This window comes from Ipomoea triloba, chromosome 7 (assembly GCF_003576645.1).
Source record: "Ipomoea triloba cultivar NCNSP0323 chromosome 7, ASM357664v1".
NCBI lineage: Eukaryota > Viridiplantae > Streptophyta > Magnoliopsida > Solanales > Convolvulaceae > Ipomoea > Ipomoea triloba.
Window position 1 is genome coordinate 4,825,768 of NC_044922.1, and position 18,282 is coordinate 4,844,049.

Below are 18,282 nucleotides of genomic sequence, written 5' to 3' on the forward strand. Positions count from 1 at the left end.
TAAATGACCGATTTGCCCCCAAATTAAAAAAAAAATTAAATTAAATTAAAAGATTCCGGCGACATTTGGTCGGTGATTTGGCCGGGAGGACCGAATGTATTAAAAATTACATAATTAGGGGACTAAATTGTTAGTTTTTAAAGTCGAGTACTGAAATTAACAGGACCTCAATAGTCACAGGACCAAAAGTGTAATTAACTTGTAATTATATTATAATTCTTATTCCCCAGCAAAGAAAGTATGAATAGCATCAAAGATAGTATAAACAATTTAAATATTATTGCCATCATTTCATATTCTTTGCTTCAATTGTTTCCATTCCTCTTTTATGCTAAAAGAAATTTATGTCAATGGAAAGCAAGAAATCAGACTCAACACAGATTCTAATATACTCTCACCTAACAACGCAAAAGGTTTCACCCATCAAACACCTAATATTTAATGTTTGGCACCAAACCACTATCCCCCCAATTTATAACTCCATAAACTTTCCTTGGCTACCCCTCACAATGTGCAAAGTTCGAATCCTACCAAAGATAAAAAAAAAATATGAAATTTAGTCGTATTGTGATCTATACACATATTTTGGACATATGAGCTAGTGACAAAATTTTTATTTTTGAATATAAATATTATTTTGTTATTGTTTTTGAAGAGATGAGTGGTGCAAGTGACATGACTATACCTAAGTAGAAGAGGGTTGTAGGTTGTCAATGTCAAATACTGAATTGAAGCAACAAAAGAAAATGTTTGCTGTCATGAAAAGTGCATTCTTCATGCAATATAATGCTTGCCGCATGCATATATACAACCTAAAAAGAATGTAAGATATTAATCTACTTAAAATTATTGTTTTTTTCTAACTAATAAAACATCACCAGTTATTCACTGGGGTGATATATTTTTATAGCTTGAGTTTAATGGTTTAGGGTTTTCTATTTTTATTTTTTGGGAAATTTAGGCTTTTAATAGCAACACCATGCCAACAACACATTTTTTCATGATTCTTTTCAGAGTTTAGTTTAGGTGAACGGAAGAATCTGAGATGAGACAAAATAAGAATTAAAAACAAATCATGCCTTAATCTTATGACCTAATTATTTTTCTTGTAACTCATGAATTAAAAAGAGAGAGAAGCTAGTGCGCACTAGCGACACTTAATGGGTAATTCAGGGTGGCTGTCAACTGGCGGTCACCTTTGAGCTTTTTTTTTTTTTTCCAAATTTGCCTTCCGAAATTGTCATGCAAAATCTCATTATGAATTTTATTGATGAGATGCTCTAATTAATATTTGTATTTGTTATTGTTTAACTACCTATGATTTGTATGATTCAAATATTATTTATTGTACATATTAATTATTTTTCGTTTTAATTTCAAAATGATTGTGTTAATCAATCAGGATTTTGAGAACTAATCACTTTTAAGAGTTAATTTCTAAAATAACCGCTCAACTTTTATGAGTTCACTGATCTAAATCTTAAGCCAACTTCTAAAACCCTAGCAATTTTGTATTAGAACTTTAATATGTTACTAGGGTTTTAGAAATTGGTTAAGAAATAGCACCATTGAACATACAAAAACTAAGTTGTATAATTTTGCCCTTAGAATTTGCGCTTTCTAAATAGATAATTCTTGGACTAGTTATGATCTAATTTAAGTTATTGTTGTAAAAAAAATAAAATTAAAGTTATTAAATAAGACTTTAAAAAAGCAATAATCAAATTATTAAAATTAATGTTTTTTTTTTGGGTGCTCTTCTTTTCTTACAAAGTAAAAATATATTTAAATCCAAATACAAATTGGAATATTTTCTTTCTAAAAAGTTAAAAAGCACTGGCATTATAGGGCTCCAATAAATATCAAAAGATTGCCTTATTGAAGCAAGACACCTTCATGATATACCTAAAAGTCATTCAACTCATAGCCATTTATATATTCTCCCATTACAAAGACAGTAAAAATCAAAAAGTAAAAAATGTAAAATTAAAAAAAAAACCACTCCAATAAATTAAAAAGAGGAAAGTAAAACAAGAAGGGCCTATAAAGCCTCCACCTTCATTTGCCTCTTACAAATTTACAGCATCCCTAGTTACATTCACCGACTCACATACAGTCACAAAACAACGCGCTACAATTAAAATTAACCCAAAACTACAAGGACTAAAATGCAAAATCTAAGGAGAATGGTGATTAGCACTACAGTCACTGAAGTTATCTTTTATTTCAATTAAGCCCCAACGGGGGCGGCCACGGCCGGGTTCACCTTCGGCGGCCTGCCGCGCCCTCTCGGCGGTCCGGCGGCGGGAGGGGCGGCGGCGGCGGGAGCGGAGGAGGACTTCGGGGGCCTCCCACGTTTCCGGCCAGTGCCACCGCCGGCGGAGGCTTTTTTCAGGGGCGAAGCCGTCGGAGCGAGCGGGTCACGCGGCTTCGGCGGCCGGCCACGCGGACGCGGCGGTGGCGGGACGTACCCCGGCGGCAGCGGCGCTTTCGGCTTCGGCGGACGGCCTCGGCCTCGCCGCGGCGGCGCGTTCGGGTCCGGCTTCATGTAGTTGTTCTTAACCAACACCAACTGCCCGCTCTGCTTCATCTTGTCGAGGTAGTGCGTCAGCAAAGTGCCGTGAGTTGACGTCAGCTGGCCGCCGTGCGCCGCCTCTATCTGCCGCGAAATGTCCGTTTTTGTGGACCCACCCTTCTCGCTCAGCTCCTCAATCGCCGCCATTATCATCTAAACAACAACAAACAAAACAGTTAGTTCTCGAGTGACAGATTATAAATAAAAACATAAAATCGAGTTTACGTGGGTCCTTTTTAAGCCACTGAATTACTGTAATTTATCAATCCCGCAAATTTTTGTACCTCATGGTATTGTGGGAGTGAGGAGTTAGGTTGTTGCAGAGGATTAGCCGGCTGGTCATCGGGCGTGGCCATGATGTTACAAGCTGAGAGAGAAAGAAACCGCGGTCAACGGTCAACGCGAGTTCTAGAGAGAGAAAAATATAACGAATTTTTAGAGGATAGGGAGAAGCTGAGAAGAATTGGGATGGGGAAGATTTTGAGAGCGAAAGGGATTTTTAAAAAGGGGAGAAGGAGAAGAGCGGAGGGAGTGGAGATCGGACGGTTGTCAAGTGATTGTTGCTGCTTGAATTGGACGGTTTAAGAGAGGGTGTGGAGGGTGTGCCCCGGATCGGTGACGTGGCTGTGCTTTTTGCTTGTCTGATTTGAAAAATTTTGATCGTATGAATTTACGTTTATGGCCCTATGTCTCCACACAATTTTTCAAATCCAAATTTGAATTTTTTGGCTCTTCACTACTATTCCTTCAAATTTTGCAAAGTAACAATACATGGAATGTATACTTATTAATTATTGCGGGACAAAAATTTTACCACAAGAATAGTAAGTCCAATAGATAATTTTTTGAAATTGAACTTGGAATATTATTAATTGATATATTAAATTCGGTCCAAACTTTTAAGTTTAAGAGATATCTCACAAATCAAAGGCAAAGCACGCAAACTAAAGGTCAATCGTATTAGAAAGTCGAGTCGACTAAGCATGAGCTCAGAAGATGTGCTTGAGAGGCTCGGAGTTAACCAAAAGCTACCTAAAGAAATCAAGGTCGTGTCGTTCACAATCCCAATGTTATCCATGACCCAGACTTGACCACCAAAGATAGCCATGGCACAGGAAGCGAAAGCCACAAAGATACTTGAACAACGAGGTCGGCCTCCAAGGTTTATCTCCTAGGGGCTAGCCTCCAGGATCGAACGGCGTATCGGTTACGCAAAAACTTATTCTTTTGAACTGCTCTATTTGCAAAAAATTAGTTAAGATGAGTAATTTAAATTACAAACATTTTGTCCTAGTGAATACATGTTAGTGGTCTAATTACTAATTTACTACATCTATCTCTTTTGTAATACATGAAGACAAGCAATTTTATAACAATATTTGTCCTTTAAAAAAAATGTTTTCATTATCTCATTCTTATTAATTACTTGAGATTGATTAATTCGAATCTCATTTCAATTAGTTCCGTCACCTATGATTATCAAATCAATTTGACTACAATTTCTCCATTGTCTACTATCTGATGAATACATGTACATGATATGAGAGAGATAGGCGGTGAAATCTAAATTCAATATATACATATAATACAGAGTAATTAATTTGAGATAGTCAAACAATTTTATGTTACATAGATCTTCATGAGTTAATAATTCATATTCTAAATTCAATATGTACATAATACAGAGTAATTAATTTGAGATAGTCCAACAATTTTATCTTACATAGATCTTCATGAGTTAATAATTCATATTCTCGAATCTTTTTCTCATACTATAATTACTAATTTCGACACAAATATTATCCCCATCAAATGTGTTCATTTGTAACGGTTTAGATTATTATTTGACCGTTACAAAATTATTACTAAAAATGATTAGGGAGTTATATATAAATACTTCAAAGAAGTGCACAAGAAAAAACAGTCATTAAAAACAAACAAAAAAAAAACATTACAAAAAAACTCCATCTTATTCAATCAACTTCCAATTTGTTCTATTGAAGATGGTGAAATTGCCGTCTTCATTTGGCAGATTTAATTTTTAAAAATATATTTATTAATTATTATTATGCTAGAAATGTTATAAATAAATAATAAGTATACATTAGTGTAACGGGCGTAACGACCCATCATTAATATTGTAATTGTTATATCCATTACACTTTGTATTATGTATATATATATATATTGACATGTATTGTAAATTGGATTGTTGGTTAATGAAAATTTTTGATTGTCTGCCTTTCTTCCCTTTTCTCTATTCACAATTATCCTGCATAGTTCATCGCTTAGGAGCTAAGAGCCGACGATCACCCAACGCTAACGATCAACGAGTACCCAATCTCATATTTTAACCGTGCACTTGTGTACCATTATGCAATATTAATATTGCTCGATTTTGTAATTTATAATGATTTTGACCTGATAAATATACATCACTGCATCGCAATACAACTGCACCGAATGCACCATTACACCACTCTTAAGATTTCGGTTGTCCAATCTCACATTTTAACTGTGTATGAAGTTCATAACCTCACAAGTTCACACCCAAACATTAGTTCTCACATGAACCGGAACCTAAATGTTTATTTGTATCTATTTTAATCGGATGACATAATTACATTCGTACAAAAATTTAAGTTGTGAACATTTATCATTCTTTATTTTTATTTAATATTTAATAAATACAAATGGTAAGGATATTCTTAAAAAAAAAAAAAAACAAATGGTAAGGATATACATACACTCTCGTTGTGATCCGGAATTGTACTTGATCACAGCTCTGACGAGATGGAGCATGCATGTGCGTGAAGTGGGACCCGCGTGCACTTTCGAATGATCTAACGCCAACTAAAAAGCGGAAGATGTGGGGTGAAAGATTAAGTGCATCTGAGGAGCACGGTAGTAAGGTGAGGATCACCAAAAAAGTATACGAGGGAGTTGACCTCTTTAATTTCTGAAACCGACTACACACATAGGGACAGCCAGACAAGGCTGCGATCAAAACCGCAGCGCTAAAGACGGTCCCCCATACTATGATTACGCCCATTTTTTTAATGTCAAACAATGTTTTGCTTTTGCTTTTGCTAGTTTATAATATATATCTCCATTTCAATTAACAAAAATTGATTATATTTGTTTGTAACTTGATTTTTTTAAAATTAAATTGTTTAATGATTCATGGGTCAAAGGAATAAAAACTTGATTTAATGATAAGATTATATCATATCAATGATAGCATAAGCTAAATTAGTTTAGAAATTAGTTGATGTAAGGTTCGAATATAGACAATGTTGGGAAGTCAAATTAAGGTGATCAAACAGTCCTGATCAAGTAGGTGTAGTAATGTAAGTAGTACAACTAGTAAATGAGATTATCTAAAATGTGAAATGGGAGGGACTTATTGAGAGTAAGAATGTTATTAAAAAAATAAAGAACGTAAGCATAAACAGACAATGAATTAAGTAATTGCATTTGATGGGATATATTTTCTGAGTATACTCACTCTATATTTGTTCGCACCCAGTCTGTACACCTAGAAGAATAATTTCCGAGCATTACCAATCACATGCCAGACTAACCCAACCTCAATACGAAGGATGAACATACAACTAATTGATGTGAACTTTTACCCTACCCTGAGCTCGGTCCCGACCTTGTGAGGTTGGGCGTTCAACCCGAACAGGGTCACTTAGAATATTGAGCATCGCTTCTAGATCGCGATCCAACCTCACCACCTAGTAGCCAGCCAGGAATACCGCAACGTGCGGACACCACCGTGCGCCCCTTGTGCGGCCTCCAAGCCCGCCGAGTACAAGCATAACACGTGTTGTGCATGCCCGGTGCGCGACATGTGTTCATAACCCATATAAATAGCTTATTTAATTCTACATGAGGAGGACTTTTGGCATTTTCACCTAATTATTGTTAGCTCGGGACTCTCTGATTCACTGTCACCATTCCCAAGCTCAACCACTTAAACCAACAAACAGATCCACCTATAAGAATACAAACTGAACCCAAATACTACTACTCAAGAGATTTTTAATTTTTTTAAAAGTCCTAATTTATTAAGCATTTAGTAATTAAAATAAATAATTTAAAATTTATTAGTTTAGTTGTGATATTTAATTCAATTATTACTAGATTTTATTATGTGGGTTATCAGAATTGATAATTACATTCTAAATGACATTCAATTACATAACAACCATTTTTTTTAAAAAAACTTTAGGTTAGTTTTTACATTTAAATCTTATTGGTCAATAATATATTACTATTTATTTAATCACATTTAATATAATAAATATGTATACAAATATATTATTTGACATCTTTTCTTAATTAACACATATTCCATTATTCCTACTTTTTTTTTTTGGTCTTACTTTCATTTGTATTCCGTATCAAAGTAATTCAAATTTTAATTTAAACACATAGTTTTTTTTTTAAAAAAAAAATTGTGTGTTAAACAACACTACCCTTATAAAAAGACATAAAAATAATTTAATAAATAATATTTAATTAATAAATATAAAAATGACAAGTGACATAATTGTTGAGTCACATACCAATTGTATTTTCCATATATCCAATAAAGGCCTTAGCGCCTCAAAAAGGGTGGCCGAGTGAGTAAAATATAATTCTCAATCGTATCAGAGTGTCACATTGCACATGGTCTTCTTAATCCGATTACCTCCTCGGTGAGATTTGATGACTATTACATAAGAATGAGATTTACAATGTGCACACTCTAAATAGTGATTATGGTTCTCCCTGTGACGGAAAAAACAAAAATCACTTTCATACTTTCACTTTATATTCTTAGTTATATGTTCTTTTGCTTTACCGAAATTTGCATACATGATATGTCATCTTCCGTTGTATGTTGCAATCATATTAGGTTTGGGTTTAATAACATATAGTGAGTAGTGACATACTTCCTCATAAAATATTGAATATGATGTATGGGCTGAAGTGCACATATGGTTGGGGAATTTAGAATTACTTGAGCAATTTAAAATTTCCTTTTTATATACTTTGAGATAGATTCATAGAAGTCTAAGATATAGCTTAGCGAATTTAGGAAACATGAATTATCAAAAAAGTTACTACGTATTTAATCTTACATGTTTGTGGGTTGAGAGAGGTTAAAAATTCACCACTCTCCTTACTTGGGATACTGAAGGAGAATTTAATTTGAGTTGTGTTATATGTTTAAGGAGGGTTTATGCTACATGTAGTCGAGTAGATGGAACATGATTTTCTTATGTAAATGTTGCACAAAATTTTCTTAGAGCGAGATTTACCATATGCTTTTAGATAGTAATAGTAGTGATTATGAGTTCATCTCATCAACGTAACCAATAATAATAATAATAATAATAATTTATGAATTTAAAAACTTTATTACTTTTTTTTCTCAATATACAACTATAATTGTTCAGCTCGATGAATAATATTTTATGGATTTAAAAACTTTATCATTACACTTTTTGAGCAAGTAAATAATTTGAGTTTTTTTTTTTTCAATGCAACTTGTTGGTGAAAATGTATTGAGTTGTTAAGGTTATTAAATTACGGAATATTTGTAAATTTATCATAAATTACCCATTCAAACTGTATAAGTATATACGGAGTAACACTTTTCTTTTTGAAAATGTAACGGAAGAATAACACTTTTAATCACTCAATTATGATTATGATATAAATTTAATCTCTCAATTATTTATAGGTCAAATCTAATCCCACATATTATGGTTTCATCAAAAACACTAAAGACCAACTCGTTGCTTTTCTGAGAACATAGGGATTAAATTTACACTACAAATAACAAAAGAATTAAATCTATAATGTGCATTTCCGCAACAATGATTCACTTCTCACTCTCTATATAATATGAACACCATATACACAAATTAAAGAATTAAGCAAAAAACTATAACTACACTACCAAAAGAATGAGACTACTCTAGTATAGGGCGTTTCCCGCGGTCTATTTTGGGAATTGTACGACTAGTTGTGCTTGCACTGGCGGTAACACTACCGGTGGTGGTGGATCCGAACGACCCGGAACCCGAGGCGCCTGAAGTCCCGGCACTAGAGGACGTCGCAGTTGGCCTGTGAGACCTTCGGTACCTAGAGCCGGGGAAACCCGGTCTCGTTGGTTCTTCGTCGAGAGTGCCTGGCTTTTTCGATAGCATCACCACAACACGTCTCATGGTAGGCCGTAGCTGTGGATCGGATTGCGTGCACAGCAAACCGATCTGTATGCACATCGCCACTTCGTCTGGAATGGCGGATTGCGTCAACATCGGGTCCATAATCTCCAAGCACCTTCCTTTCTTGTATAGCTTGTACGCCTGGAGCAAAGTTAAGGTCAACATAAACAATGCTAAAGGTAGAACGTAGAATCATGTCTCGATAGCTATGTTTGGTAGCTTAAAAGCTAACTTAAAGGAGTTAAGGCTGAAAGCTTAAAAGCTAGTAGTTACTAGCATATTTTAAACGCTATTTATAATAACGTTTCAAAATAAGCTATTATTTTAAGCTCCATATGTTTTACCAAACAGAGCTTATAGCTTATTTGTAGCTTAAAATAAGCTATAAGCTCTAAAATAAGATCTACAAAACAGAGTTGATATCTTAATAGAACCAAAGAGCAAACACGATAACTAGCATCAGATCGCTATTAGTTCTTCAAAACCAATGCTAAAGAAACTAAGCTTCTTTATCACTTTCAGGTCAGTTACAATTAAAACTTGTAACACCCTTCTATACATGGAAACAGAAAAACTGTGTAGAAGACAATTCAAAGTTGTATTCTCCTTTGTCATTTCTTATCTTGGAGGTTTTTATTTTTCCAGGAAATAACAAACTTTAAATATTGGAATTTGGTGCCAAATAGAAAATTCAAACCATGTGTAAGCCATCAAACAAGACACGAAACAAGGAGAGTTTATTTGTACTAACCAGCCGGTTAATTTACCTTACCTAAGCAAAATAAGGCTAAATAACTCTCGTATTTAAATTGTAATATGAACGTTTTTCAAGTTCAGTAACATATATTCGGGTAATATATAAACTAAGCTGAAGCACAGATGAAGAGATTAACTCAAAATGAAACAAGCAAAGCGGGCTACAGAATTCATAAAAGATGGATCAAATTCTTACCCATTCAAGTAGGTTCTGAGAACCGGGATCTTGGTTGAAGGTTGAATTCTTCTGACCGCTAATCAGCTCCAGAACCACGACCCCAAAGCTAAATACATCTGCCTTTACGGATAGGTGGCCGTGCATTACATATTCTGGCGCCATATAGCCACTGTTTCAAGTCAGCGGATACAATAAGGGCCCCAAAAATATACGATCTAGTCTAGTACATTTAACATACACAATTTTAGGTTTCGAGGGAACGTACTTGGTACCAGCCACACGGGTGTTAACGTGTGTTTGATCTTCAGCGAAGAGTCGGGCCATTCCGAAATCCGCAATTTTCGGCATCCACTTATCGTCGAGTAAGATATTGCTACCCTTAATGTCACGGTGGATTATGCAACTATGCGAGTCTTCGTGAAGGTATAGTAGGCCTTTTGCGACGCCGCTAATTATATCGTGCCTTCTTTTCCAATGAAGCTGATCTCTTTTGCCAGACTCTAGCTCAAGAATTATTCTAGTCAGTGAAAGCTTTACAAACACGTGAACAACCAACATATTCCATTTGCTTCAAACTTCTGAAAGCAAACCCGTAAAGTAGTACTACAAATTAATGCAACAAATTACGTTTCTAATATCATTTCAAGAGAAAAAAAAAAAAGGGTTGCCAGTAAGATTATGTTTGTAGCAAACAAGAGAAAAGTTCAGAATATTATAGGATTAAATAAAACTGTAAAAGGACCATAAGGATTAGGATTCATGTCTTTTAATGACACAAAATGAAAGTCTTCGCTTCTTTAAACCTTTTTTTTCTTCGGTGGTTACGTTATAAAGGCAAGGCCTAGTGGGAATTTAATTGGTACAATTACTTGCCTCAATCAATATGATTGACTTGAACAAATCAACTTTGAATTTTCACCAGCATAGCAACCGATAAGGTAATTAAACTGTACCAAAAGACTTCAGAAAACAAAAAAGTTTCTGGCAACATTTTGTTTCCTAGATTCCATGTAAAAACATCAGAAGCCACAATTGAATACCATACTTAACAGTATCATATTAAGGTTTTCAGTTACTTTCTAATTCGATAGATTTCAACTAAACGATATTGGGGCTAAGCTAATTCATCATCTATAGCAATGCAAAACTTCGCAAAAACTTTGGACCAATAACTTCTAAGAAATTAGCAGAACTTACTGAAGAGAATCTTGTCAAGGCTCTCATTCGACACGAACTCGTAAACAAGCAATTTTTCTGTCCCATGAACACAATATCCTAGCAAATTAACCACATTCCTATGCTGCACTCGAGCCAATAGCTTCGCCTCGGTCTGAAACTCTTTTTTCCCCTGCCTTGAGCTCTGTGACAGCTTCTTCACAGCTATTTCTCTCCCATCACTCAAAGTTCCCTACAAATCAAAACTTATTTAATTGCAGTTCTCCATCACAATTCACAACAAATCCACAGAAAAAAACATAAATACACACACAAACACACAAATTATCAATAATTCATGAGCTATTGAGGATACCCAGTTTTCAAAAGTCACAAAAGAAGAAATTTTAAGAAGCCTGAATTTGGTAAAAAATTATTTACCCTGAAAACTGGGCCAAAACCCCCCTCACCAAGCTTGTTACTGGGATGAAAATTTTTTGTTGCAGAAACAAGGGTTTCAAAGGGGAACTGCTTCTGTTCTTGTGCTGCAATTCTCTCCAGGTCATCTTCATTTGAACCTTTTGATTTAATCAAACAATACACAACAAAAAAAGTTACAATCTTTTCCTTTCTTGAGTAAATAAAAGCAAATCAAGAAAGCAAGAAAATCCAATTACTGAAACTCTAATCCTGCTTGAGCAGAAAATTTACCTCTGCTGGACCTTGAGAAAAAGGGCATCTTGAGATTGTTGAGACAGCTTCTGGAAATTTTCATGGCACTGGATATAGAAGAATGCCTTAAACATTTAAGGACCTCTTGAGGAGATTAATGATGTTTTTGACTTTTGGGGTTTTAGGTAATCTTTGTACTTTTGATTTTTTCAATGAATTATAATATGAGACTTTTCAGATTTCTTGTTCATCCCACTTCCTAGCCTGCAGAAGTGCAGAGTTTAGAAGCTATGATGAAGTTTTGAGGTTTCTTCCAATGTTTTGAGGTTGAGGAGACACGCGTGTTGACTGCAGCCCATAGGTTGACTATTACAAGAGTTTTTTTTTTCTTTTTTTTTTTGAAGACACTATTACAAGAGTTAATTAATTAATAAGTAATTCTTTAAGCAAACATTCATTCTGGTAACAATTACATAATTCATATTTAAATATTTTACTTTGTAATTTAATATTAAAATTCTATATTTTATGATAATGATATCTAATTATGCATAAAAATTATATATAAACATTTAACATTTAATAATTCAATATTAAACATTTATATTTTGTAATAATTATAATTTATAGTTCATTAAAGAATTTAACATCGATGGTTTTTCTTTTAATTTGGCACACAAATAATTTTAAAAATTACAATATAAAATTATTTTTAAAAAATATAACTTATCAAATATCTAATTTAATTCCAACAACTAAAAATTTAAAATTAAGTCCATCAAAATAAGCATCCTACAATTAAATGAAAAAATTTACAATGTCGTGGGTTACAATTTTATATCTTTCTAAAATTGTATTTTATGTTTTGTTAAAGGTTAGATGTGTCAAACGGCGGGTTGGTTAGTTAAAAAACTAGTACTAGCTCGACCTTTTTAATACATGGCTCGAACTAAGTATGGGTGGAGTTAAGTCATCATTTTTTGTCCATGGACTGCCTAAGCCAAGCTCATTGATCCGTGAATTTTGAAGTAAAACTTCATGCATTTCAAATTGAATAAATTTTTCTAACTATTTAGTGGTTGTAATTTATAAACTTATTCTTATTAGTTTCATTATAATTTTTCCTAAGTAGTTTTAATTTGTAAAATAATTTATTTAATAATACTTCTAATCTTCAATAAAGATTGATTTTTACTTCAATTTTTTAAAAGATTTCTTGTACTTTTATGATTTTATTTATAAAGTTAAATAATTATAATAAAAATATGTCAATAAATAATTTTTAAGTTTTATGTATAAGTTATAATAAGAAAAAGTAAATAAAATAATACAAATATTTATTGTTATTTTTAAAATGTATTTGTATTACTGCAATGTTTCAAAATAATATTTTTTAAGTTATAAATCAACATGAATACTAATTTATATATTGAAATACAACTTTTAATTTGTAAAGTTTCTTAAAAAAACTTGTAGCACTGTGAGGTGACAATTTATATCGTGGAACAGGGTCCACAGTGGTCCAATATACATAATTTAACTTCATAAAGTATAAAATTATATAGCCGACAACACCTACATAAACACTTAACATAATACATATACAAATAAATACGATATTTTAAAATAAGCATATACAGAGCATGTATATTATGTTATGAATTTATGTGTCTTCATCTATATAATTCTGTACATTATGAATTTCAATTCCATAATGTGTATGTGCATTATGTTAAGTGTTTATCTGCCCTCATCTATATATGTGCATTATGAACATGAATTATGTACCTTATGAAGTCAAACTTTATATATTGGACTAGGGTCCACGCACTGTGGACTCTGATCCACGATATAACGATTGAGGAGGCAAATTATACCATTGATCAGTGTCTACCTTGCATTGTAGACCCTGGTCCAAAAATAACCTTCAGATTCTATATCTGTAGTTGACACATTATGTACCTGCATTTGACAATTTTTTTTACATATAACTATCATATTATGTGTCAGCAATTATTAAGTTATTTGTTTACATGTACAGAAACTGTTAATTGTAGGTACAAAATGTGTTAATTAAAGGAACAGAATTTTGGTATCAGAGTTCACAATGCAATGTGAACCCTGATCCATGGTATAACAATTGAAAAAGGAGAGCACAATTTTACAATTATTATTGCGTGGACCATATTATTAAATAATGTACATTTAGTATACAAAAATATAATTTTAGTATATTAAAAATGTACAATGTATTAAGAGAAATTACATTATTTGAGTACTGAAAGTACATTATTTTGTATAATGTACATTCACTACACGAGTAATGTACTTTTTGTATATTAAAAATGTATTTTTTTTGTTATGGTCCACACAACGCTGTGTAGACCAAAGTCGACAAAATAATTACAAAACTGATATTATAAATTTTTTCTTGGAAAGAAATACATGACAATTTCAAACAATACCAATAAATTAATGCATTGTCATTTTTCAGCAATAAAAGTTCTAAAATAAATTGGGATTAAATTAATGCATTAAAAAATCGTTATATACAGATCTATATGAGTGCATGTAGTGTGATTGTGTGAATCCAAATATGGAATTTGAAAATACCAATCTGAATTGACCCATGGCCAAACATAACCTGAGAAAACAAATTAAATAGCCCCAATGCGTAAATGGAGTGTGATAGAAGTAGTAGAAAGTAGAAACAAACCAAAGTCAACTCATCATGACTTTCAAATTAATAATTTAAGTTGAGAATGACTTTGCTTTTAACTTTTAACCACACACTCTTTTAGTCTTGAAAATTGGTGAAGAAGTTAAAGTTAAATCAATACCTTTATATTTCAATTTTTTATAAAATTTGAATTTTGTACCTTATGGTAACTAGCAAAAAAAAATCTCTCAAACTTATTTTAAAATAATTAACTAATTGAATTATGTTGGGACAAAATCACTTTTCATTCTTCAAAATTTCATATTAACCTTATCAGTAATTTTACATGTCCTTCACGAATTAGTAATTAAACATCATTTTTGTATGTCATATACTCATATGTATTTTGATGAAAATAACTTATTAAATTCATGATTTGTTCACAGGTGAAATAGTTTTATGGGTCAATAAACAATAGATCAATAAAGTAATACATAATATGAAATCTAAATATGGAACTCGTAGGGACTTTTGTTATCATGTGATCATCTCCCCCCTCCCCCATACACTTAATTGCAGACTCAATAATACTCCTAATTATGTACTTAGACATTGACTTGAAAACCTCATATGACAAATTCATTTAAAGATGGAGAGGCTTATACTTAAATTGTCAAGAAAGGATATCACAACGTGCTGCTATTGACATGTGCATTCAAGGAATGCGTTTTGAGCTCTCTTACATCTTGCAGGGGATTAAGCCTAAAACATTCGTGGAACTATCTAGTCGCGCCCATGATATGGAATTAAGCATAGCTGCTAATGGGGGACAAAACATACCCATCCAAAGCTTCTACAATGGGGGCAAGAGTCATGATGTTGAAAATGGGGGCAAACCCTTTAAGAAATACGAAAGCATGGATGTTATACATGTGAATACTCAACCATCTCGGATATTCACTAAAGCTACTAGTGAGTTTAAGAATGCTGCTATGTCATTGCGGGGCGGTAGAAGGCTTTCTCTAAGGGAAAGACAAAACAAGCAGTATCCATTTTTGGATTCTGATGTCTCACATATGTTTGATGAGCTATTAAAACACAATCTCGTTGATTTGCCAGAAATGAGGCGACCACATGAGGCATCAATGGTAGATGATCCGAGTTACTGCAAGTACCATAGACTTATCGGACATCCAATTGAAAATTGCTTTGTCTTTAAGGATAAAGTAATAGAGTTAGCTCAACAGGAGAAAGTTGAACTTGCAGATTCCACAGCAAGCGCCAATCACGTTTCCATCTCATGCGATAAATCTACTTCACTACTCGTTAAGAGGAACAATGTGAAAGGAAATGAGAAACGACATAAGCGTCCACTACCTCTTAATGTCACAGCTAAACATGGTACTTGTTTTGGTGTTGAACATGCTAAACAACAAGTTTGTGATGCAACACGACCACCTAAGCAAGTTATGAAAAGGTGGGTCAAGAAGAGAGTGTTAAAGGACTCTATTGATGAAAAAACTTGCAACCACCATATGAAAGTAGGAGTTCCAATCACATTGGCGGATTATGTGCCGAAGTGGTTCCATACTCCAACTAACCAAGAAATGGAGATGAAAATTCCTCAAATCAACCCATGTGATGGAGAAGAATGTGCATCATCATATTATACCACTATTTGTGATGGAGGCAATATTTGTCAAGCTTCCTCAGTATGAATTGAAAACACATCATATTCAAGACTCCCCGGCACGAGTCGAAACTGCCTCATATTTATGGATTCTACCTCTTAATGTTCACTTTATGATGTCACAATAAAATTCTTTTTATTTATTGACTATTATAAATTGGTGGACTTATACCACGTTAAAAAAGAATCTATTTATTAATATAAAAAAATACAAGGAACCAATCAAATATTGTTACATAAGAAAGTAAAAATTAAGAGACCCAACATGATAGTAGATGTGTAAATTAGGTGAGAGAATTAGTGCTGTGTTACATGATGACTCGATCATGTGTCCTTCCGCATAATCTGCCACTTAAAATAGTTAATTGATGAATAATTAGGAGCAATATGATTCACTCCTTAATTAGATGACCATTTTTTTTGAGTACTACTGACTCTATTATAATGTAGTATCTGTTCATAGCTACTTTCTCAACCTACTGAAGCACAAAGAGTCAACAGTCACCTCTCCTGAGGCTCAAACCCACTCCCATCCATGTGGGAGTGTAAACCGGGTGCCACTAGACCATAAGGTCTTTGGCGACCAATTTAATCATTCTTACTTATTTTAGAGATCAAAATGTAATTAATCCTTAAACATGTGTCAATTTTTATTTTTTATTTTTTAGATGATGAAGGAACCTCGCAACCACTATTGGAAGTGTGGATTAGATAATCCTACTCCTATGTAATAACTCAAATCATACAGAAGAGAAAATCTTACGTGACAAACTTGACTAAGAGAGTGTTAATAAGAATCAAACTTGTAATATTTTTGTACGAGAACCATGCCCAACCCAACTAAACATGTGAATTTTAATTAATGTAAACAAGTGTAAAGGAATAGTCAATACAACTATACATTACCCTTTTTGTTTATGAACCTTTAGAAAAACAATTACTCCGTATTATTTCCTTTTATTTTCGCACGCGCAAATGCACAATTCCACACTCTTCTTTGGGAAACACCTTTTCCCAAATGTGTTGTATTTCAATTCCATTGAGAACTCACCAAACATCTTCGGACGAAGCATACACGAAAACGCCATGCTTGCCATCTTTGTCGTCCAATTCTCATGTCATGTAAACTTCTTTGAATCCTATTTACTGTTAGAGCACAAAGAGTCAATATCTCTCAAAATTCGAATTTATGACCTCCTATTTGAAAGAGTCACAGTTATGCCGTTTGACTAGTTATTAATTAGTTTAATTATTAAAAAAACAGTTAATTACATTTTTCGTCCTAAATTTATAGGTGTCAGTTCATTTTTAATCATTTATGTTCAAAGCATCCTCCTTTGGTCATAATATTATTGTGGCACGCATGATCATTTTTTGTCATCTATCAACAAAACTATTTAAATTGCGTTAAATACAAGTACATTTTGATATATTCAGTTCTATGTGTTAAGTCTTTTTTTTTGTTCTAGATTTATGTGTCATTTCACTTTTCTTTTCAAAATATCCTCATCGGTCCTAGCATTATTGTGGCACGACCGTTTTTAGTCCCCCGGCCCGTCAACAAAAATATTTAAATGACATTAAAAATGATGTTATTAACTACTCAAAATATTCATTCTTTCTTCTTGATAATAAAACTACTATTAATACATAAGTCTATTGCAAAATTCAAAAAAGTGTAATTGAAAAAACCAAAAGTCTACTTCATGAAAAATCTTAAGTCTAGTGCATAAGTCTACTTTATAAAAATTAACAAGACTCGATTCTATTACCAAGAATAAAAAAAGAGAATTTTGAGTGGTTAATAACGTTATTTAAACATATTTGTCGACGGATGATTAAAAACGATCATGCCACAATAACGTTAGGACCAACATGGATGTTTGAAAAAAAAAAAAAAAAGACTAAAATTGAATAACACATAAATTTAGGTCCAAGAAGGAAAGAAGACTTAACACTTAGAATTAAATAGACTAACATGTCATCGTATTTAACACTATTTAAATCTACCATGTTTGATGTTTCTATATACTTATTAGATGATCCACATGCTATAATTCATCCAGAAGAAAGAGTGAGACACAATTTTTGTTCATTTCTTTACTTTCTATCAATAAATTAAAACCATAACACATAACAAGAGTTTTACCGTATATTTTCCTTTGTATTTATATGTTGATCATGCTAGGATTGGCAATCAATCAAAAAATGAATTACAAAATGCATGCATCAATATTCAATAGTTAATACGTAAAAGCAAGAAGTTTCAAGGGAAAAAATTCCCAATTTTGAAGTCAAGGATTCACACACACAAATCAATATTTTCTTTTCTTGCTCGCAACTAGCCTCTAAAATCCTCACATGCACTCCGAT

At 33.0% G+C, this 18,282-nt stretch overlaps 2 protein-coding genes across 2 annotated transcripts; both read right to left on the minus strand.

Moving 5' to 3' along the window:
- Positions 1-1,902: 1,902 nt before the first annotated feature.
- LOC116025729 (HMG-Y-related protein B-like) lies at positions 1,903-3,060 on the minus strand. Its single transcript, XM_031267063.1, has 2 exons — positions 2,860-3,060; positions 1,903-2,728 (listed from the first exon to the last, which is right to left on the minus strand). The coding sequence occupies exons 1-2, from the start codon at positions 2,929-2,931 to the stop codon at positions 2,231-2,233; spliced, it is 570 nt and encodes a 189-aa protein (XP_031122923.1). The 5' UTR covers positions 2,932-3,060; the 3' UTR covers positions 1,903-2,230.
- A 5,180-nt stretch (positions 3,061-8,240) lies between these two features.
- Positions 8,241-11,840, minus strand: LOC116024474 (putative receptor-like protein kinase At4g00960). Its single transcript, XM_031265368.1, has 6 exons — positions 11,600-11,840; positions 11,330-11,466; positions 10,931-11,141; positions 9,999-10,233; positions 9,752-9,902; positions 8,241-8,940 (listed from the first exon to the last, which is right to left on the minus strand). Exons 1-6 carry the CDS (start codon positions 11,661-11,663, stop codon positions 8,545-8,547), a joined length of 1,194 nt encoding a protein of 397 aa, XP_031121228.1. The 5' UTR covers positions 11,664-11,840; the 3' UTR covers positions 8,241-8,544.
- Between the last annotated feature and the right edge of the window lie 6,442 nt (positions 11,841-18,282).